General features: G+C 38.7%; 1 protein-coding gene across 16 annotated transcripts in view; it reads right to left on the bottom strand.

The window, feature by feature from the left end:
- Positions 1-25,018, bottom strand: part of Pals2 (protein associated with LIN7 2, MAGUK p55 family member) — an 84,854-nt gene that overhangs the window by 20,452 nt on the left and 39,384 nt on the right. For 8 of the 16 annotated variants that reach the window (XR_015685628.1, XM_087658058.1, XM_087658057.1 and 5 more), the window contains 7 exons: positions 18,918-19,070; positions 15,199-15,351; positions 14,310-14,537; positions 4,971-5,012; positions 3,342-3,473; positions 1,673-1,772; positions 1,294-1,362 (listed from right to left, as the gene is read on the bottom strand). Coding sequence is in view for 15 of the 16 variants with exons in the window: in XM_087658058.1 (XP_087514184.1) it covers positions 1,294-1,362; positions 1,673-1,772; positions 3,342-3,473; positions 4,971-5,012; positions 14,310-14,537; positions 15,199-15,351; positions 18,918-19,070 (877 nt within the window). In the remaining variant the exon portion in view is untranslated. 16 annotated transcript variants of the gene reach the window in all.

The raw sequence follows: 25,018 nt of genomic DNA, 5'->3' as shown, positions 1-25,018 counted from the left end.
CTTGCCTTCTTCTTTCTTCCTTCATGATTTCCCTTCTCCTTTAATTTCAACTGTATACATATATGCTTTTGTTTATCTATACAAAGTCTAGGGTCCACAAGTGGGCAAAAACATGTTTGTGTTTTTAAGATGGGTTTAGTTTGTTAAACATAATGACCTCCAGTTGTATTTCTTTTTCTGCAAAAGAAATAAGTTCATTCTGTGGTGCATCTATATATCCTATTTTATTTCTCCTATTGATGGTCACTTAGATTAATTACAAAATTCCTGAACTGTGGTGCAGTGACCCTGACATGCAGCATTCCTGTGGTGTGCTCCTGGAGTCGGGAGAGTGGTGCAATGTGGGGAATCCTAGTCTACTCTTAGGCTAATTTCTATGATGGCTGGACTAGTTTATTTCCTACTGTCAGGGCAAAAGCATTTCTTTTCATCCTGACAGAATATTATTTTTAATGGCGGTCATTCTGTTTGGGGTAAGATAGAATATCAAAGTAATTTTAATCTACATTTCTTTCATGGCTACTGAGGTTAAAGGTTTTTGATTTTTTTGTTTTTGTTTTGTTTTGTTTAAATTTGTAATGTACTCAATTAGTATGGCAGTTTTTTAATTTTATTTTCCTTTCTAGTTCTGGGGATTGAACCCAGCACCTTATACATACTAGGCAATGGCTACACTCCCAGGCCTTTGACTTGATTTTTTAAAAACTTTTTTCAGCTTTTGAAGCATAAATGACAAAGAAGAACTGTATGTTGACAATTTGATGTGTTTAACTGTAAAACGATCTTCTAATGAAGGTAATAAACACATCTATGACTTCTCATGATTGCCATTATGTTTTCTTTAAAAGACATTCCTTTCTTTAAGATGAAGATTTAGGGAGCGGCAGAAGGATTTAGAGTTTGACCCACTGGGTTAGATGCTTTACCTGGCCCAGTGCCATCTTCTCCAAGTGACCCTGACCTTATGGCAACCTTGTTCTCCTTCATCCCAACGCTAACATCTCCGTGAAGGCACTCTGCCCTTCAGGAACATGGTTCTACGCCAGAGTCCTCCACATAAGGACTGTCTATAGAATTCTCATTAGGACAAGCACAACTCCTAACAACTTCTTCTTGCTGCAAATTATATTCACAAACTGCAACTTAAGATTTTCTCAAGTATGCACATGCCAGACCCAGTAATTGGCACTAATATAAATTAAGTTCATTTTAAGTGACACATTCAGAGGTTAAAACACGTTAACTAATGATAAAGCTGTTTACTTAGATCTTCCAAAGGGATTGCAAATGTACCTGCATTCCTGGTTGTGAGGTACATCATCTTTTTCTTTTTCTTGTTGCTTATAGTTCCACAAAAGGGTCCTGGAGGATGACAAGGCTTAACTTAGATGATACAATGAGACATGACCTTAAACTGCCCAGTTACATTTTATGAGGAGGTAAAGAGAATTTACCCTTCCTAGGAAGGGATGAATTTGTCATTGAAATTTGATACACTACCAGTAGGTGGCAGAAAAGAATAAAAAATTACTTTAGAAACGAAAAAGATGATGAGCAGGAAAAATTAATTCTCCATGTATTTCAAATAAATTCATTTGTGATTTCAGATAAAAAGAGGAAAAGAAGGTGAGCCCAGCCCCTCCCTGCCTGTTACTTGTGAGACGCTCTTCACCTGAATTGTCCCAATCTCTGCGAACAAATGCCTTTCTTTTCTCTTCCAGGAACTGGCTTGGAATCAGACCAGCACTTCCTCCCTCTTTCACATGGCTAGCCTAGAATCAAATTAATGTATCAGTGACCAAAATTGGAGACAATATTTTAGTAAGTACAAATGCTGGTCAGTTAAAGTTAGTGTCCTATGGAAAACACTCTTTCAATCCATGGAACAGTGTTTAAACAAAGGAAGCCATTTGTATCTAAGACTCATGTATGTCAACTGGTAATGACATGTTGAAACTCTCATTAACAATGTGCAGGCTCCTCAAATACTACTAAATGTTTTATTTAGAGAGAGAGAGAGGTGGGCGGGGTGAGTTCAGGAGCATCTTATCCGTTATCCTTTCTAAGCCATTTCTACTGACCTTCATCCTAGAGCGTTATTTCCTGAGTCTACATCAATAGAAAGAATTCCCAATACTGGGAATACAATGAATACATTTTAATTCATGCTAATAAGAATCTGAATATCCCAAGGTAATAAATAAATTTAAAATAGGTAAAACTTTTATCTAGTACAAACACAGAAACCTTAAAATCAAAGTAAGTAGTTAAAAAATACTTTATTCAGGTGTTTTTGGGTCTGTGTGTGTATATACGAGAGGAGCTGGAGTTCAGGAGACTGTGAGCAGCCCAACATGAGTGCTGGCTATGTGGGTTCTGCACAAGAGCAGCAAGGGCTCTTAATAAGCTGAGCCATCTCTCTAGCGCCAGAACAAATGATATTTTTCAATGATAACGATTCATATCACAGTGTCTTTCTTCTTAGAACTGGAATAAAAAACCTGTTTATCAGTTTTTAATAATCCTGAAAACTGGAATTAAATGAGATTATCAAATTGAAGAAAGAGACTCAAATGACAGGAAAAGGATTAGAAAACTAAGAGAGAACATTTACAGAAAGGTAAAACAGAAAACCTGGAAGGTCTGTGATCAGCCATAGGAAGTTATCAGATATTTCGAAAGCCTCTAAGTGTTTCAGTGAAGACCTTGAGATCATGAGCTGTGTCACTCCTAGTCATCTCACCGTGAGGTACTAAATGATAAAAATGTCTTCATTTACACACTGTGCACACTGTGAAGAGGTTCTTATCCTTTAGATCACCTCTCTGTAGAAGTCGTTTAATCCATCACTGTTAACACCAGTTACCACTAACAGCTAGGTGTATGTTTGGCATTGGGTCTGGGACATTTATCTTTTACCCTGTTCTCTAATGCAGACAGAATCAGCTCTGAAAGTTGAAGAGATTCTAGTTTCCTTGTCATTCTTCAACTTTGAATACTGTATCAGCTCATGTAAAAGTCAAGAAACATTGATAAACACTGATCACAAAGTTCTTCTTGCCCTAAAACATACTTGAAGGCAACTAACCATGGGAAAGAACTGCTCCACCTAATCCTTAGAAAGGTGACAGTGCCACAGGCAGGTTATGCCTGCTTTTATTTACACTCAAAAATTCTCTTTCAGTTTTGTCTTCTGTCCACAAAGCTGGCAGACATAAAGCAGGAACTGTTCATGCAAGAAAAATCACAGAACAAATGCTTCCCACACGTTTAGATGCTGGGCAGATCAAAGACTGAAAACAGAAAAGCATATGAGGAATTCTTTTGAGAATCATACTAACCTGCCACCAATTTGGGTCTTCTCTATTTACAATCTGAAGAATTTCTCCTTTGGAAAACTTCAGTCCAGCTTCTTTGCAGGGTATCAGGTTATCATTGAATGGATTATAATCAAAATGACACTTGACAAACACCTAAAAACATAGCACAGTGAAAAAGACTATGTACATCACTAAGTACTGGATGTTGAAACCGAACCACTGTTTAATTGTAAATGACACTAAGTATTTCAGATAAGAAATTTATTCTTCTAAATAAAAAAATCAATTTATTAGAATATCAATATAATGATTTTTATATAGCAGAAAAATAAACATTTTGCTACATTAAAATTTTGTTCATTTTTAAAACTCCTGTTTCTTTTGTGATATGAGGGTTTGAAACCCAGGGCTTTGCATGTGAGTAGGTGTGTGCTCTACCACTAAGTTATATTATCCACTCCCTTTAACAACTAATCTTAAGTCAGCAAGTGTATAATAATCACTGCATTCTACCCTTCTCCCCTCTCCAATCTTTTCATCTGATTTCCCAACAAACACTGCATAACTTTTAATTTAAATAAATGCCATTTTGCAGTTGAAATCCTGAGATAATGTATGCAGTTAGTTTGAGGCATATATTTCCAATGTATCAGGACTGACACTGTTCAGACACCTCGAAAGCAAATTAAACAATGGTTATCTTGAAGACCTAAAATATATCTGGCAACCTTAAAACATTAAGAACTCAACTTAACCTCTAGTAGTATATTTTAATCAGACAGTTACACTGGCTAAAACAAATAAGGAAAATACTTTCTTGATCATCTTACTGTGATTTATATGTTTAAATTTAAATTAGCATTACATTACATATGAGACAAACACTAGTAATGTCTTAACTGTTTTCTAATTTAAATTCAAATATACACATTTCTCTTAAATTTGCTTTCCTAATAAAAGTATGCCAGTTAGACTGTTAAAGATCTCCAGTGCTTGCAACATATTGTTTGTTTATTTTAATTTGAATTCTAATTAATCACTTTTAATATTTGATGGCAAGTTTAGATCAACTCTTTTCTTAAAATAGACATACTTCATACATATTTATAGAAATTCAAATTTTATCTTCTACAGAAAAGCCTTAGTATTAATCAGCAGATAAATTTTAATAAGCAGAAAAGCATTCAATTAGTCAAATTAACAATGTTATTTTTCTATGTCTATCATACTTCAACTAGAAACAAAACTTTCAAATAGTACAAGTACATATACTATATTATTAGCATGCTTAAAAAAACCACCCAGTGTGAAAGATGCATAGGAAGGTATTTTTAAACATTGGTTGCATGTGATCTTGATAGAAAGCCGTAGACCATTTGCAACAACTTTGCAAAGTCTGAGAGTCAATGCTAAACAAACCAGGAAGCCACTTTTTCCCTGACACATAAATTTAGAAGCATCTAAAAAGCAAGCATGCACACAATATTAAGACTACTAAACTGTGACAAGTGGCTAACTTGAGTTCAGCATGCAGCTCAAGGCTCGGGCAATGTACAACTCAAGATGATAAAGTTTAATCAAGGTAAATTTAGTTGGCTGCTAAGACAGAACAATGGGAATACCAGAGAATGTTTTCACATGATATCATACCTGACGGACGTGGGCTGGATGCCTCTCCATATTGACGTAACTCTAAAAATATATTTTTCAATTGCATAAATAAAGCCAGACTTTTACCTTATAACTTAACAAAACATAAGCTAGCTACTGGCTCATTTTATTACTTCATTCGTTAGTAAAGCAACTTCCTCCCTAACTAACTGTTCACAGGTTATAACACCTGTAAATTAGAAATAACACAAGCAAAAAGTCACAGGCGTTTGGCCTGAGACAGAGCAGAGATTGTGTGAGTAGTTATAAAACTAGCAGTATATTCCTTACTTCTGGAGAGAGGCCACCTACACAAGCGTGTTCGTCATTCTCGACTGTGGAAGAAGATTCTGTAAAACTACAAGTGAACTCCAAATTACCCTGTTTGGAGATACCAACATCCAACTCAGATATAAAAGGATTACGAAGAGGACTAGTTCTTTGGCTTATTAAACTAGTTTTGAAACATTACCCTCGTGCTCAAAAACTCAGATTAAACTTTGCTAAAATTGGTCTGAAAAATCAATTAGTGTAGTCTTTGACCTAGGAATTTTATAAAAATTTTAAAAGCATATTAGTTGACTTGCTGTATTTTATGAACTACACTACAAAATAGTTTATGAATGTCAACTGCTCAGTCTTAAGTTACTAAGCAGCATTTCTGTATTCTCACCATTAGAGAGAAACTGAATGGCCAATGATTTAAAATAGACAGTAGACAAAGGGAAGTACAAATAGCTTTAAACATAGGTGTCCAAACTACTGAGTAGAAATGAAAATTAAAACACTACTAGAAAAACACCTTCTTCATACTAACTGACTGACTGACTGACTGACTGACTGACTGACTGACTGAAACCCAAATATTTGACATTCTGCAGACAGGATACTGGCTAACAGTCCTAACCTAACAGGCTTGTGGAAGAAGGCTCCAAGCTCCTGGGAGGATAATTTGGCAATAATTACCAAGATCACAAAGACACAAATCAAAAAACTGACTCTAGGATTCATATATAAATGAGAACATTGGAACCTCTGTCATTCTGGGTCTGAGTTAACTCAGTGAGGAGCCATATACTAAATGAACACAGTATCAAAATGGCTAATAAAGTCAAATATCTATCCCCATGGATTAATAGAGAAGTTTCTTTGTGCGGTGCACAGTAGTTAAAGGAGAAACACATAATAGGTCAAAATGTAAAGATTTAGTGTTTACAGTGTTCAGCAACAGATAGGACATCAGTGTTAAATCCCTTCCCTGCAAGGCTCAGGGACCACCAAGGAAGAGGGAGGCAGAAAGACTTTAGCAGATAGAGGTTAGGGAGCAGAGAGCCTAACAGTGTTTTCTGGAAGCGGCAGGACTGCTGTACTCACAGCAGCTGTGTTAGCCTGTACAAGGGCTGCACAAGATCAAGGCAGTCAGCATTCCAGCATGGAGGGAGAGCCTCAGGAACCTTTATCTGAGCCTTTCACAGCTGAAGCTTGCTGCAAGAGGCAGAGGCCAGGCCCAACACTGAGTAAATGGGCAGCAAAAATGTACTTAGAGGACACAAAGTCAGGAGAGAGGGAGAGGCAGATCTGGGAGGAGTTAGGAGGAGGAGTAGTAGGTGAACATAATAAAAAATACACTATATGCACATATGAAATCCTCAAAGAATAAAAACATATTAAAATCTGAAATCCAAGTAAGTATAATTCTGCTTATATGAAAATATGGGAACATAGACTAACAGTAACAGACCGAGAAGGGAAGTTGCCTGGTGAGGGAGAAAACACAAGAAACAAGAGGGAGAAGCACAAATAGTCTCACAGAACTCAGGAGTGGTGGCTTAGTTTATCTTGATTGTGTTAATGATATCACAGGTCCACTATGAATACCCATGTTTACAAAACTGCATACTTAAAAAATTACAACTTGTAATTCTTCAATTTAATCACACTTGAGTTACTCACATATGTGTGTGTGTGTGTGTGTATACACACACACACACACACACACACACACACACACACACACACATATATATATATATATATATATATATATATATATATATGCTGTATTTATTTAGTAAATTACGTAAAAAAGAACCATAGGCTTGCCACCCACAACATAAGCTCAAAACCTGGTCCTCCTGCTCTCACTTCATCCCAATCCATTATCCTGGCTTCCCCAACAAGATAACCTTTACTCTAGATCTTGTATTCAACTCCCTGCTTTGCCTTCTGGATATAGATTTAATTCTATTATGTAAATTAAAACTATGTAGCCATTTAAAAAACAAGTACCATACGATGCACACTAACATCTCAGGATTTACAAGCTCATTAGCGACTTTCCGACTATATATGTAAGAATTTCTCTAGGAAACTACTGAGTTTTAGAACACACAAAGATCCAAGTCTAAGAGACATTAGTAAACGTCACTCCCGCCAATGTGCTATGCCCACGCTACTTTTATCATCAATAAAGTCGGCACATTGTAGATCTGTGTATGAATTTTGCTAACTGAATTGTTTAAGAGAGTATCGCACACTGATTTTTAGTGTTTTCAGATGTTTACTGACTGTTTTTCTTGATTTTGTATGGAATATGAAACACTGACACAATTTTAGGTATTTATGAATATTCAATTTTCTTCCATCCTGTTATAAGCTGATGTAATATACATGCTTAGATCTCTTTCTGAGTTCTCTCTTCCACTTATCATGCTATCCATTCCTATGCAGATACTGTAATATGAGACCTGCACATTAATAGTTGGGATGTTATGAGAGAATAAATAGTTAAAAAAATAATAATTGTGATCCCAACCTTCAATTCAAGGAGAACTAGAATCACCTAGGAGATAGGCCCCCTTGGTCTTGCAATTAGGGGATTATCTTGATTAGCTTAACTGAGGTGTGAAGACCCACCTACTGTGGGTGGCACCATCTTCTGGGCTGAAGTCCTAGACTGTGAAAACAGAAGGAAGCTGGGAATAAGGAGTTACTGCTCTCTGCTTCCTGACTGAATCCAAGGTACCCAGCTGCTCAGACAGCTGTTCCTTTTAACCCTCTGTTCTATGGTGGACTGGACCCTTGAACTGGGAACCAGAGTAACACTTTCCCACTTAAAGCTGCATAGCAACAGGGGGAGGGACAAAGATGCCACTACTCCTGCTTTTCTTCCTTGAGTGCCCTGGCCCTTCTTCTCATCAAGATGAAGAAAAACCTTGCTGGAATTTTCATTGACAAACCCCTGAATCTGTAAGTCAATGTGAAGAAAATGGACATTTCCATAATATTATATTTACACAGAACATCTTCATAATTCTTTTGCGTGAAAGACTTGAAATAGTTTGTTAGATTTATTCCCAGGCATTAAGGCAACTCTATTGTAAATGATGTCTTATTTATGTTTTTAGTTGCTTGATATGAAAAAAACTCAATCTGATTAAGTACTTATTATTTCTAGATTTGTAGCTCCCTGGGGTGGGTTCCATGATAGAAATCATGTTAATTATAAATTTATAGTTTCACTTCTTCCTCTGCAGCAATTCTATCTCTGTATTTTTGCCACACTGCGGCCACACTGTGCTTACTGAAACCTCAAGGAAATCCTGGCAAGAGGTAATGCTAGTCAACAACCTTTCTCTCCCTCAGTGTGTTTCTAACGTCACCAAGGCAGAGCTTTATTTACCATTATTATTATTATTATTATTATTATTATTATTATTATTATTATTATTATTATTAATTTCTCTCCCTCAGTGTGTTTCTAACGTCAGCAAGGCAGAGCTTTATTTACCTTTATTTTAGACTTTACTTCTTGGCTTCTTTGGATTAACCAATAGCAAACAAATAACTGAACACAGGCAATCATTAACTGAACGCTTCAGTCCAAGAATCTTGACACTTACAGTATTAAGAATCTGTTTCATCCTATCCCAAATGAAGGTTTTCAAAGCAAACAAACCATTGCTATTCTGTTCCTGAGGTTGAGTCAGTTCAGTCTGCTTTATTGTTTGCAGCTTCATCCAAATTCTGACGGAGCTCAGCGTCTTCCTCCAGCAACACGCTGCGCTTTTCCACTGCACCTGCCAGGGCCCTCTAGTTGGTCACTGCCAAGCTGGGTCAAGATCCTGGGTGGCATTTCGGTCAGCTGCTGTCCCACTGTGGCTGGGAGTGCTGAAGTGTGTGTGTTGCCAGGAATGTCTGAATGTTAGTAGATTTCTATTCAGCAGTGTGCAAACATAAACTTTAGCACTAGACACTGTGGAATCCTAATGTCGTATGGAAGGGTTTGCTACAACAGAGCCAGCGGAAGGCGTTTCTCACCAGTGCACGGCTCTGTGTGAGTTTCTTTGGTTTATCATAGGCTCTTTTACTTCGATGGAAATGAGACCCCCTAAGGGATTAGAGTTGGTTGTGATGAGGTGGTTAGGTAGAACAGCTCGAGTCCAGCTTCTGATGTTGAAGTTGGCAGGTCCAAAAGAAACTCAGGACAAATGTCTATCCAGCCCTGGTGCCTACCGCATACCAAACCCATGCTGGACTCCAGGAGCACTCAGCAGCTGGAGCTCCTCTTGGCTCTGCTCACCCTGCTTCCCTTCCCTACACTTCTCCAGCTCTTGGACTTCCTTCCCCAGCTTTTCATTTCTATACAGTCCTGCCGACTCAGCCACACGCTCTCAGCCCCTGCTCTCTCGGCCCTCATGATGGCCCTGCACCGTGGTTTATTCTACTGGGCATGTTCTGTCTACTACTTTCTCTCCCTCTCTGGACTCTTCCAGATGCCTGTGGCTGTACGATCCCTCATCTCCACAACAAAAACCTTCATCCTAACCATACTTCAGAGCAGCCATGCCCATGCTTTATACAGCAGTCAGACTTGCAACTCCTTTTCCCACTTTACTAGAACTTTAAAAAGATGGGGGTGGGGGGAAGAAGAAAAACTATCAACTGTCTTCCAAAAGGTCCTCCCATTTCATGTTTCTGCAAGCAAGGATCTGTCTGTTTCTGCTGCTCTGCATCCTCACTTGGTTTTTCTGTTGGTTTTGGCCACTGAGGAGAGTGAAGCACTGCATCTTTTCAGTTTCCCTAGTGTACATCACCTTGAGCTCTCTCCATTCACTTGTTTGCTAGGTTTGCTTTCCTTAGTCAGTGCCCACCCATCTCTCTTGGTCACATTTTAAGTCGAATCCATTCTTAGCCTACAGTTGAGTTAAACTAGCCACATTTAGTGTCAGTCATTGTTCAGACGTGATTGTTCTGTAGAGATTTCCTTGAAGTATGGAGCTTTTCTCAGTCCCTTAGCATTGCCTTTCACAAGTAGGAACTTTTATTCATAATGGTATCAGTTATAGCTTTCATGGATTATGTCTTTAGTTTGTATTTAAAAGCAATACCATGCCTAAAATTATCTAGCTATTGTTTGGTTTTTTTATTTTTTTATTTTTGTAAATCCCTAATCTCTACACTTTGATAAAACCTACTACAATGCCATCCTTTATTTTATTTAAGATATTATATAGTGTACATGTGTCCACTTTCACACAACTAAGAATACATTACAATAAATGGATGTTTCTTTAAGACAAATTCAAGTGGAAGTCCCTACTCTTGGTAGACAGAAGTTATTTGTAGTGGTTTGAGTAAGAATAACCCCCACAGGCTCATCTACTTATTTCCATGCCGAGTTCCCCAACTGACCTGTTTGGAAGGGGGTTTGGCCTTGTTGAAGGAGGCAGGTCACTGAGGGTAGCCTTTGAACCTTCAAAAGCCCATGCCAGTGTCCGTCCACCCGACCACCTACCTATGTCTATCTCTGCCTATCTATATTTCTATCTTCTCTTTTTCTCTCCCTCATTACATCCCCCTCCGTCTCTGTCTGTTGCCTCTGCCTGCCTGGAGATCAGGAATACAAAGGCTCAGCTCGGCTACTCCTCAGTACCGTCTGTGGAGCTGTGCCGTCTTTCATGATAATGAACAAACCCTCTGCAACTGTGTGCAAGCCCTCAATAAAATGCTTTGTTAAAAAGCAAAGACACGTGAATCTGCGCAAATTTAATCATACCTCTGTTACGGTTATTCAGCTACATATACGGATTTTCTTGGAAGAGACTAGCATACTTTCAATAAGTTCGCCTTGGGCAAACTTCATCAACTTGGATTTTTTTTTTTTTTTACAGAAAATTAACTTTGATTTGCTATTATGTTGTTGGAACAAACAGTTAATACTTATTTTTCCTATAGTATTCTTGTGTCCAGGGCACACTGGTTTTAAAGATGAAGTGAAAGGGGACTGCTATCAGTCTGTCTGTATTATGATTTATAGTCCCCTTACTATGGTGTGTATAATTCATGGCCCACAGATGATGGATCCAATCATTGAGGCAGGTCCATAGAGAGGTACTAGCTTCATTAAGGGGTCAAATCCACTGAGGAATGTATACTGAACAGGCGATAGGAAGTAAGGTTTGCTTAGAAGTAACAGGTCACTGGGAAACATGTCTGCAGGATACACGTTGCCCTAGTCCTTTTCTAGTTCTGTTTTCAGCCCTACTATAGTGAACAACTTTGCCCTGCCCTGCTTTTCCAGTCATACTTTGCCACAACAGCCCAAAAATGTGGCTAAGTATCCCTAGACTGAAATTTCTAAAACCAAAAAATGGTTCCCTAAACCATTTTTCATAGGGACAAAAACTAGCATAGGCTTTATAAGTAGAATTATTCATACCTTTCTGAATACCTAAATCATACATGACTTCCAAAGTAGCTAGAATTTCTAGCTTACCCAGTTTTTAAACTGTAAAATGCACACCACATGCCTCAAAGAAGAGCTGGGACTGAAAGCCAGTACCCCAAGTGTTTCTGGCAAAGAGGATCTACTGTCATGCTTTGAAAACCCACGACCCTGGTAGGAGAGCTTCTCCCTCTACTCTCACAGAGAGAGGTACAGAACTAAATAGGCTCCACGCACAGGAATCCATGGAAGACATATTCCAAGATAGACGAGGGTGTCTAAACTTAAGCAGGTACTCAGCTTTAACTATTGTACTTATCACACACTGTGGTCATAATTTACTGCTTCAGGTCATTCAGTCAACTAGCATATTTCTTTTCCTTTATAATTTTGTGGAGAAAAGATCTGTTGTTACCACAGATCTCAGCAACTTCAGTGTAGTAGTCTTTCTTTTCTTGCTAGATTGAGAGCTGTTACCATTACACCTATAGAAGTACCCATGGCTTCTGCATCGGTATATCTGAATTGCCAAGGCTTATGTTTTATGGCTGTGATGCACCCCAGGAGTTACCTGAATACAAGCTGATAGACCAGGATAGGTGTTCTGCTAACCGAGAAAGCTACCAGGGAATGGGCACCACATACAATACTCTGAACGAGGGGGTGATTCAGTTCTGGGTGGAACTAAAGCATGAAGAACAAGTTTCTCACCATGCACAGAATAATGCACACTTAGTATGAGTCATCGCAGAAGTTCTCTTAGTATTTTTAGACTTTCCTTGGCCATGGGTAACTGAGAATACAGAAGCAACCCAGTAGCTGGGGCTGAGATGGGGGTGGGCGCTAGTGCATTAGATGATGGAGCTCCTAGGTAAGAAAGTCAGTTCTAAGGGCAAATGCCCTTCCTTATTCACAGCATCTCTTAGATGCCCAAGATTTGTCCAGAACAGTCTTGGTTTATGCTTACCATTTCAACATAATCATTTTCTGTTCATTAAAAATAAAAATCCCAATTTGAGTACAGCCAGAGGCTTCCCACAATGGTGTCACTACTTTTTCACAGTCGGATGTACCAGAGACCATTGTGCAGGCCCAAATGACTACTTCTTTCCACTCCACACTCGAATCCTCTTCCCGAGTAAAGGCTAGATAAACCCCAAACCCCACTGCGGAATGGAGAATTTATGCTTGAACCAAAGCTAAATATCCATATAATGAAATAAACTATTCACACATACTCACACACACTGCACATAGTATGATCATCATTGACTAGACAGGATTATAAATCACCATGGAAACACACCTCGGGGAGTATCTAGGAGGATGTTTTAAAAAGGTTTAATTGAGTAGAGCAGACCTACAGTAAACGTGAACGGCATTATCCCACGGGCTGGGGTCCTGGACTGAATCAAAAAGGGAAAGTGACCCGAGAACCAGCCTTCCCTCTAACTGCTTCCTGACTGGATACACTGTGACTAGCTGCCTATGCTCCTGCTGCCACAATCTTCTCAGTACCAGAACTGTTCTGACAAACTGTGAGCCGAAACAAACCCTCTCTTCCCTCAGCTGCTTTCATCAGGCACTTTGTTACAGAACAAGAAAGTAACAAATACACATTGGTAACTTAATTACAAGACTTCTGGATGGGATCACAGAGGAAAACAACTCCCATTTATAATTAATAGCTAATAAAATTACAAATATTCTTCCAACATAATCAGGTTCAAACAGGTCTCATTTTGTCACAAATGGCAATACACAAATGCAGAGATGGCAGCCGGAGAAGAGGAGGGATAGTTTAAATGCTAATGTCTTTTCTTTTATCAATGATTGCTTTCTTTGGAAAGTTAGGTAATATGGTTAGTTTTAGTTGTCATAGCCACAGAGATGAAACCAAAACAGGTATCTGCCTTTACTTCATAGATGTAATCTATCTGAAGAGGAGAATCATGATTAAGTAGTGTGTCCTATCCTCTAAGAAACAGCTCAAAACCAGAATGCTCCCATCTCCATCTCTTCTTTTGGTGGGGAGGGGGGGGTCTCAGTATGTATCCCAGGCTAAAGTCCAAACTTGGGGTCCTTCTGTTTCAATCTCCCAAGAACTAGGATTATGTCAGGATCATTACAAGAGACCAAAAGATCTGTATCATTAGCACATTTTTCTGTTCATTTATTCATTTTACCTAAAATATATGTGAAACATGCAAAAACTAAGTATCCAAGATCATCTTTAATCTAACATATATGACACTGTCTTAACATATCACAAAGCATCAATTAACCTGGAGGTAATGTAGACTACACCATCTCAAAGGCCCTAGCATAATGTTTGAAAAACAAGGGATGTCAAAAATGTTTTCAATAACAGTAAGTGTTTCAAAAGGCTTTATGATTATTTTGACACCTGCCTGTAGACTGCCCAAATACCAGGGTTCAAATTGTTCAAAAACAAATGTCTTATTATTTCCTTTATAGTACTAAGATAGCATTATATAAAAATTCAAAAGTTTCCAAGACAAACTCTCTTTAGCAAAATAGTAACAGTTAAGCACCTGTCGAGTAGAGTGACTAAACGATATTGTTACACCATCCAGGAAATCATCGCTCACCTGCTGAGGAGCAATAGTATCTCTGTAACTTGGTAAGATTTTTAGGGTGACGCTTCCACTAATATTTTTCAATAATTCTTGTAATTCCTTTGGGTTGTTTCCAACCTCATGACCATTGACTTCCTTAATGATATCTCCCACATGAAGCAGACCTTGTCGATCTATCATTCCTCCATGAAGGATTCGGGCAATTACCAGATCATTATTTTCAACCCTGAATGTTACACCCTATAGAAAATTGGGGGAAAAAATCCATAAAGATCAATGAATACAAACAATATTATTCTGAAACCAAGCTGGTGAATTCCGTCTCATGTTTTCCTGTCCAATCCTAGTAAAGTGCAATTGTGATATCAGAGACCAGCCATGCAATCGGGTTCACCTCCAAATCTAGTTGTATTCCACAGACAGAGACAGCAGCACAGATTGCTGACTTGCCCCGCTTGCCTCATCACTCTTTTTAGGAACCGTAAATAAAAAGTTAACTTCACTACTTATACTTTGTACTTTTTAATACTTCAGTATAATTTACTTAAGTATATACTTTAAATTTTATAATTTAAATATATTTAAGTTCATTAAATTTATATACCTTAAACTTTAATAACAATTTTCTTGCTTTGGTGTAATCATTAGTAAGTGAACAGACAACTTCTAAAGAAATGAAACCGTTTTCCTGTTGCCCACTGGCCTATTTTTAGCTTCTAAGTCAGTTGAAGGTTTCCTTTTGATTATATTTCCTAGGCTATGACTGACAGATCGTCTGCTGTGCACTTCTAGGAAGGCCAAGGAGACTGATAAAATGAGCACGGGTGGCTCCCACAGTTCATCAGGAGCAGCCTAGGCAGCACTACAGTTCGGATCTAAGATAGCCATGATGTCTACTCACCAATGGCTCTCCAGCTCTTTTGTGAATACCGAGAATACGGATGGCGTCCACTGGCAATAACTGATTATTGAGAGAAGGAATATTCATTTCTGGGCTTGAAGGCGGCGATTCATAACACTTTGATGCCACAATATCATGGGCCTCCAGGAGCGACTGTAAGGAGTCAAAACAGCCTGTGGTTATTAGCTACTGATGGAACAAGTTGCTAAAAATAATTTATTAGTTCATTATCACTGTACAGCGCTAAAAGTTTCTAAGGACACAATATTAAATTCTCAACATGAACTAAGTTAAATACATACATAATATCATATTCAGGTTTTCAGATTTGAAGAGACTGGTAGAATTTAGTCACATATTTTTATTTTAAAGTGCCATGTTCACTGGAAACCAAACCCAGGTTTCCAAACCAAGTAGAGGGAGGTGACAAACTTCCTATCAGCAGGGGCAGCCATCTTCTTCAGTCTTTAACTAATCCCTAGCTATAAGGTACAAAAAAAAATGGAGTGATAAAGACTCTAATTTTTATTATGCTGATATATTAGTAATATACTTTGGACATGTATAAAAGAAATGCTAAAAATACCTAAGAGAAAATAAATATCAGCAACTTCTACCACTAGTAGGAATATTACCAGTTAAGGTTTTAGTCTATAAAAGATAAAATGAAGTAAGGAGAAAAGAACCAGAAATGGTTCCAGCTAGAACGTCCATTTTGCTTTCTATGTTTACTGTGTGTATGCTATTATAGATGACTCTGAGGTACTTGTCTAGGCATTTCATTTTTTTATAGTAAATGTTTTAGAAATTCTCTATCCTAAAGGAGTTCAGTTTTAACTCAATGCTTGCAATAACACTAAGTTAAAAAGTCTCTGAGTAGCAGAACACAAGTTCACAGACGACAAATCAAAACAGAAGAGGATAGCAAGCATCGACACATTCAAGAAACAGATGATCTGGGTCCTAGCTTAATTGGCAATTTCTGATAATTTCATAAAATCATTTACAAGATGCTGAAAATTCAATGTAGAAACAGCGTTAGGAAGATGGCAGAGAAGTGAAGTGCTTGACGCCAGCCTAAGTACTGTGTGAGATTCAGCACATCAAACGCTGGGTAGAGTGGTGCATGTCTGTAGTCCCAGCTCTGAGGAGTGGACACAAGAGGATATCTCTGGCCCTTTGCTGGCAAACTGGTGATAAGCTGGTGGGAGGGAGGGAGGGAAGGAAGGAGGGAAGTAACTGAGGAAAACATGCATCAGGCGCTTTGACCATTAGACTTTGCATATATGCACAGAGGTGAAACACACATGCAAACATAAGTATGCATATAAAACAACTCAAAAAAGAAAAGAACTTAGAAATTCTAGGAGAGGTTTTCCTTAAAATGCTGGAAGCTATTCAAAGCTCTAACCTGGGCTTCTATTTTGAGGCAGGGTTTTTTGCTCCTGTGACTACATGAAACACTATTAATATAATTTTATCTCTCTGGTCAAGAGTTTTCAGGAGCTACAGATTTGTATACAAAAAGACTGCTCACCCCTGGCTAAAGTTAGCATAATTTAAATGCCAAAAGGAATAACTATTATAGAGAATTGAATCTCCACATTTAGAGAAAAATATACCAACCAATCAACCAACTAACCAGCCCCGGTGCATAAAGCTATTTAGTGAAAAAAAGGACTAAAAAGTTTGTTACCAACTGAAGATGATGTCTTAAACAACTCTTACTTTACAAACTGGTAAAGAGTAGTACTCATCATTTTGCTACCTTGTCCAGTAGGACATGTCGCAGGGCAGAAGGACAGCTGAGGATAAACTCTGGGTTCAGAGGACATTGCCAGCTCACATATATGAAATGAGACAATTTGGAAAATGTTATTTTACAATCTCTAATGGAAATATTGATTTAGGCACGGAATATTAATTAGAGCAGTAGTTCTCAAGTTTCCTAATGCTGTGACCCTTTAATACAGCTCCTCATGTCGAGGTGAACCTCAATCATAAAATTATTTTTGTTGGTATTTCATAACTTTAATTTTGCTAGTGTTATGAATCATAATATAAATACTTTTTTTTCCTGGTAGTCCTAGAAGAACCCTGAAAGGGTCATTAAACTTCTAAAGGGATCAAGACCCAAAGGTTGAGAACCATTGGTCTAGCGGTAACCAGTTTTAAGAAAGTTAACACTAGTATAATGTTAGCCTGCTGTGGTGACACATGCTTATAATGCTCACACTCTGGAGGCTGAGGTAGGAGAGAAGAACAGTAAAAGAAGCCAGCTTGTAGTCAGACCTATGCCAACAAAGAAACAAGTAACACCTTCCCTCCATGCCCCGTAAGAAAGCATCTGTATAACATAAAAATAACAATACACTAGGTTACCTCCCAGCGGACAGGATTTCAGAAAAAGGATAAGACTGTCACAGCCTGTAATCAAAGCACCAATTTCAGTACCAACCCTAGTAGGGAACCAGGCATTCTACATCCTCTGACACTCATTTTGCATCATCATTTAAGATGCATTCAAGTTCAAGGTAATGTGCTTGAGAAGAGTCGTTAATCCTTTAATTAGAACTTCTAAAGTAAATAACACATCAGAAAATCAACCAGATAAAACCAGGAAGTGGGAGACTGAGCTTAGTCTCTTCAACTAAGCACCACATTCAGGATGGCGATGGGAATCCTACATGGACTGTTAATTTGCGTGTATAGTAAGTATCCAGACCCCAAGGTTTCCCAGCGCCCTCAAGATAAACGTCAAATACTTCACACTGCTTTACATAAACTCAATTACTTAGCCTCTCATAAAGTGGTTTAAAAAAGCAAAGGAGTGTTACTATCTAATTCTGAGAACAAAGATTGCAGGAAAAACAGTGACACTTTTTCTGCTAACATGCATGGCTGGATGTATTTCTGGGGTTTCTATTCACTTGCTATTTTCCTATTATTTTCTCTACTACCACACACTTTTATTACAGATTTAAAGTAAAAATTCCCCATTGTTTCTGTTCAAAGTAAACTTTTCTTTGTGAAACTGCTTAACTTACAGGCCAGTTGTTCTTTGAATCTATGAGTGAAGTATGCTATGTAACAGTTCCTTTCCCTAGACAAACCTTTCCTGTCATCTTTTCATCATGGCGAACATTGAATTTACCCTGATCCTGAGACAATTCTGACAATGTTCCATACTAGGCCAAGGGAGGAATGAGAAACAGTGACATCAATGAAGAAAAAGGGTCATCAAGATGGCTCAGAGGGTTAAAGGCTCCTGCCACAAACCCTGAAGACCTGAGTTCAATCTCAGGGATCCAAAAGATAAAAGGAGAGAACAAACTCCACAGGTGTCTATGACCTCCATATATCTGCCATGGTGTATGCCCCTCACCCAATAATAAAGAAAAAAGACCAAACAAACAAACCAAGGCAGTGGCAGTGACACTATCAGAGTGAGGAGAACTTTTCCCAGGATGTGGTCTGATGGTAAGTCAGGGTTAACTGATGACAAAAAGGAAAAGTCAAGGTTATTTCTTTCTGTGGCAAATACTGTATATTTCTATGCTGCATATAGCCATGTATATGTGTTTACATTCCTCTAACCTCAGGATATTAGAATACTTAAGAACTTACAGATCTCTTACAGGCCCTGAACAGCACTGAATGACTTCCATGTGGAAGTTAGCTTCTCAAGAAGGCTGTGGAAGAGGGCATGGACAGGTTACCTGGAAGTGAGGCTCCTTGAGTATACCAACCAGTTCTGCCACATTTTCATCCACACTTATGAGAGGAGTGATATCTTCAAGAATTTCATTCACTAATTCCAAGTTATTGTCACTGACAGCTTCTAATTTTGAATCTTCAAGTCTCTCGTGAGCCTGAAAAGAGGGGATTAAATTAATATTGCCACTGTGTTTTGTTCTAGCCAATATTATACTGCTTTATAATTTCTTAGTTTTAAAGATATTATTTAGAGGGTAGGCAAGATAGTTCAGGTAAAAGTATTGGCTGCCAAGCCTGACAACCTTAAGTTTTATCACTGGGACCGACACAGCAGAAGAGAACTGATTCCTAAAAAGGTGTTCTCTGACCTCCACAAAAGCACTAGGACATGTCCACATGTACAAACAAATATAAAAAAAAAAATTAGAGGTCTAATTTAATAAAGCCATTTTTAATATTTTAATTATAAGCAACAGACAAATTTTGTAAATATACCATAAAGTATGATGACTTTGGTCTCTAACACTGTGAAATACTCATCTTTATAATTATTGTTTTAAAAAATGAGTAGGACAGATGTTATGTAAAGATCATGTGATATCCTCTACTCACCAACTGGGTGTCTAATAGAGGCTGAACTCTGTATACTGTCATGTTTTAGTAAAGCAAATGATAAAGTAAGAAAAAGAATAAAAATATAATCATTATGCATGTTAGTATTTTTAAATGATTTAAAAGAGGAAGTAAATCAGGTATATGTCTTTTAATCCTAGGCCTAAGAAACCTGGGAGGGCAGGTTGGTCATTTGAAGCCAGAACCTGAGCTATAAAGAGGTTCCATCTTGAAAACAAGATTTAGACATACTGATGGACACACATACACATACACATACACATACACATACACACACACACACACACACACACACACACACACACACACGCACACACACACACCCCAAACCAAAACAAAAGGAAATTGGAAATTATAGAAACTGAGAATCTAGGCTAGGGATACAGCACAGTGGTAATATCCTTTCTTAATGCATATTGGGTTTAATACCTAGCAATGAAAAATTAAATAAAACCTCAGTTCAGATGAGGCAGTTCTTGAGCAGGTCTGAGATTTCATACTTTGATTAGGAGGACAGCTCTGTCAATGTATGCACCTTAACAAAGCCAAACAAAGAAAAACGCAAAGCTGCTGTCTGCCTCAGACATTTTAGAATAAAGTCTGGCTGAGGAGCGGAGCAGAGTTCTAATCCGAGCTCAGGAGTATCACACAGCCTCCGTCCTTGACGTTTTCTTTCGGCAAATTGCTCACCAATTCTAATGACAGGGAAAGGGTGAAACCACATAGGACACAGATTACATTTCTATAAGTGCCGAACAGAAACCCCTATGTCCAGTGTCATACTGCTGTGATGTTTTTCATGCTGTATGTACCACCAGTGTTGATCCCTGAGAATCCAAATATAACATTTGTAACTTGTAAATCATCATTTTTTTATATTTTTTTCAAAGTGATTTACCAGAGTGATTTTTTTTCCCCAAGAGAGGCAAGTAAATTCCCTTCCCCTTTCTATGTTGCCCAGACTAACCTTGAACCCTGCCTCTGGCTCCTGAGTAGGCTTTGCTGGGTATGATGGATCACACAAGTGTCCCCACTACTCAGGATCCAGAGGCAGAAAGACTTCAGAAGAAAACATCTTGAAAGCTATCAAATACTGATAAAGCAGCAAATTTGATTAAACATACGGGGGAAAGTCAAAAGACCTAGTGTGATTTACATAGACAATGTTATTATAAAGACTAGAACACGCAACAATGGGCGACTGGGGACGGTTTCGGTTTTCTGAAGCTTCAGAGCCTCTGCTGACTGTTGCGTGCCACGCTCTAGCTGCACAGCCGGGCCGTGTGTGCAGTACATGGCTTCCCAGGTGTCTGGCGCTGTGTGGCTTCAGAACTCCGCCTCGGCCCTCTGACTTGCATGGTTTTGTTCCTGGAAGAGCTGTAAAGATCCCCCAGGACATGGACGCCTGTTTTTACCACATTCAGGCATCAAGTCAACAGGTTCTAAGTGTTTGCCTGTGTACGTCACATGATTAACATATCTAAGGCTGTGTGTGTAGACTGCTTCAATTCAGGCCTTCAGTACTTGAATATTTATAATGTATCTCCCTTCCTCTTCCGCTTTACTACAAGTTAGGTGATGCTAAGTGAGAACAGGATAAATGTAACAGCAGACGGGGAGTGTCCCAGGAGCTGCAGGAACTGGAAGATAACCCAAAAGTCCCCTCATCTCAAAGACTGGATTTGTGGAGATAAAGACTCTAGTATAAAGTACAGAAATTCTCGAGGTTTTAGTGAAATTATGGCTAGTCACTCTAATATGGTAAAACAATTTCTAAAATATATTCAAGATCAATTTCACAGCCAGGGAAGGTGGCCTTTCTGTAATAGAAACACTTGAGAGGGGGAAGCAAGAGGACCAGGAGTCTAAGCCATTCTTAGCTAAACAGTGTTGAGTCTGACTTGAGCTGGAGACATGAGATTCCTCAAAAATCTTTAAAATATCAATTTTATTTCTCCTAGAACAGCAATACAGGCCCATTGTTATAACAGGGTTGTTAAGGTTCTGAGGCACTGTAAAAACTTGAGACCTCTAAATTACTTTAGCATCAAAACTTATTCAGCAATTTTCAGAAGCTAAGTGCCAACTTGAACTTAATTCCTCAAACTCGCAGGGTCTCAGGAAACATTAAAAGCCAGTGAAGAGCAGGTGGTAGTGAAGCACACCCTGATGGATCTCCGAGTTTGAGGCCAGCCTGGTCTACACTGCAAATTCCAGGTAAGCAACAAGGGCCACAATAGCGTATTGACCCTGTATTAAAAAAAGAAAAAGAAAAAAGAAAAATTAAGGGGGCAAATGAGTCACTTGTTTCATCAAATGAGTCTTTTCCTTTCAGAAAGGCAGTACTGAAAGGCAGGATAACTTAATAAAAATGAATCTCACCTGTCACAAGCAGGGAAGCACATGCTATGGCCAATGCTGGGCTGACAGCTGTGGCCTAGCATTCTTAACATGGCTAGCCATGATGTCACTAAACGCCTTCCTTGAGAATTTCTATTTTATATAAGAGTCATTATCTCCATACACCCAGTCTGTGATATGAAGGAATTCTGGGTGTGTTTGGGTCGTTCTATGGCTCCTTGTCACCATGTGCACCTCAGAAAAGTGAGCTGAGATTTTCTTCTACAACTTCAGACTAGTTTACTCAGGTATTGTCCTTGCATGCTTGCAGACTGGATTTTTCTAAATATAGTTACTACGAAGAATAGCATTAGTAAGGTACCAGTGTTAGTCTCTGGGACCTTGCCTTTGCCATTAAAAAGCAATCTCATACATAAACTTTGATTTTATTTTCTTGAACAGGGCTAAGAATGTAGCCATTCCTTATTAAATATTTTGTAGAAAAGGTACATAAATGGAAAATGAATTTAGCTGGGGTAAAAATTGTTTTTCTTTTATCTAAGGACCTAAACTCCCGAATAGCAGACAACTCTACGGAGACCCCGGCATAAGAACTTGAATGAGAGGAAACAGGCATGTAGAGCGTCCCACTCCTGTCCTCCTTTGCATGTATGACAACAAGTAAGAGCCCGGGGCCAAGCAAAACAGGAGCACACCAGCTAGAATGAAAATCCCAAAAGACTTTCAGAAATCATCTCACTCTCCAAATGGAGCTCAAATTTTATTAGGTAATTTACACCACAGAGCATCCCAGCACCACTGCTAAGGGAGTTCCAGAATTAGGGCCACAGAGATGCCCATCACCACAAAAAGGTATTTGCCATTTTTTTAAAGAGAAGCAAGGTTGCTTTAAAAACTGGTATTGAGGAGGAAACACATAAGTATCTTATATTAGAATTGGAAATTACTTTCAACATATGACACAAAATCAAGCAGCTTCAAGTCTCATGCAAAAATGTCTAATTTTATGTAACTAAACATTAAAGCACTTCTCATTAAGAATCAGCAATGTCGAGACACAAAATCTAGAGTCAAGACATAAGTCTTCTACTGGTAAAAGGCCAATTTTTCTTTATACAAAGACCTTTTACAAACTAACTGACCAACTAATTAAGAATATGAACAAAAAATTCACAGGACGGGAAATTAAAACTTCTAAAGAAATGAAAAGATACAAAATTACAAGCATAAACTAAAACATGTACAAACTAAAACTATACAAAAATGTTCCTTTTCTTCTTAACACTCCTGGTAGCAGACCAAGCCAGTGAGCACAGAGGGAAAAGGCTTCTCACACGTGTATTTTCTAGTCACAACACACATGTGAGCAGGTTGTAGGATTTCATCAACTCCTACAAAATTAAAGGATTTTTCTAAAAATTTGACCTAAAGATATATGAACATGTATGAAACACAGGGCTATACATAATAGCATAATTTAATAACACAAAGGCCATATAAAAAGTCTACCAGAAACCTGACCTAGAAAAACCCTATGGTATATTCATGCAGAGGAACACAACATTAACTTTACCCAGAATGTAGGAGTTTTCAGGTTGTGATATAGAATTATACACAACACAGACCCACAATTCTGTTATATTTGTTGGTGAGACTAGATGCTGCCCACTGAGATCCAGCAAAGCGGTAGCACTCTTCCACCCAGGGTACTGTACTGGGGTGCGCTAGCCAGTGCAGTAAGTCAAGGAATACAAGATATTCAGAATGGAGGAGGAATAAAAAAGAGCCAATGTCACATGTCATGGTCTGGCCTTGTTGGATGACATGTGTCACTGTGTGTGAACTTTAAGATTTCAAAAGTTAATGCCATTCCCAGTTAGTGTTCTCCCTCTCCCTCCCGCACCCCTCTCTGTCTCTGTCTCTCTCTCCCTCCCTCCCTCCCCTTCCCTCCCCTCCTCCCCTCTCTCTGCTTCCTGTTTGTGGATCAGATGTAAGCTCTCAGGCTGCTCCAGTACCACATCTGCCTGCCTGAGACCATGTTCTCCGCCATGATGGCCATGGACTCACCCTCTGGAACTGTAAATACTGTAAACACAATACTCTCTCTTCTGTAAAGTTGCCTTGATCACGGTGTCGTCAAGGCAACAGGAAAGTAACTAAGAGACATGGGTAAGTCCCTTTTTCCCTTTCTTATCCCTTCCCCAAACCTACCACTATCAGGCATCCCACAAGCCCAGATCCAGGCTACTGCCCAGGAACCGTCACTGTTCCTGAGACACCTCTGCTGGGGAAGTCACGTCCTCCCTTCCTCATCTCCTGAACTTTCTTACCCCACCTGTAGCCATTTCTACATGAAGTCTTACTTCTAGGTCTGTGGCCTTTAAACCTGCTTTGAGACCTACCTCTGATTGAAGAGTTGCTCCTTTCCCCCCTAAGCCTTCCTTTGCCTGCTGCCATATCTGCAGTCACAGGCCTAGCTCCAGTCCTGTGCTTTGGGAGTCATCTTTCCCTGGTCCAATTAAACAGCTATCCAAAGCTTAACTTGGCCAGGTTCAGGTCAGGCGTCTCCAGCACTGACCCAATTTAAGGACAGTGAGATTATCACACCAAACACACAACCAGAGAAACAAGTCCATATTCCCAGGTCAAATAAGAAATAAAAACAAACAAACAAACAACAACATGGTGACCACAATTAACACATTTTAAAAGCAACTTTACATATTATCTACTGGAAACTTAGTTTTAAAAACAAGGAACCACCTTAATGTGAACAGACAGAAAAAAAAATTATTCCAAGCATATGGTAATCAAGTAGCAAGCAAGCATTGTCATCCTAATATCTGACAAAATAAGATTTCAAACTAAAACTAAGCAGGAGAAAAAAAGGGTACTGAATTCTAATCAAGCGATCATTACTTAAGAAAATATTACAGTGCCCAAATACATACAACAAACTGGCAATACTGGGTTTCAGGAAAGGCACACTAATAGAATTAGAGACGAGATTAACACAGGCCCAATAACTTTAGGTCATTTCAACACCACACTTTGTCCAGGAGATAGGCCTTTGAATAAAAAATAAAGGGGCACCTTAAAATTAAATACC

Source organism: Rattus norvegicus, chromosome 4 (genome assembly GCF_021556685.1).
Source record: "Rattus norvegicus strain SHRSP/BbbUtx chromosome 4, alternate assembly SHRSP_T2T, whole genome shotgun sequence".
Lineage (NCBI taxonomy): Eukaryota > Metazoa > Chordata > Mammalia > Rodentia > Muridae > Rattus > Rattus norvegicus.
The sequence above is the reverse complement of the archived record's forward strand: the minus strand, read 5'-3'. Positions and strand labels throughout refer to the sequence as shown.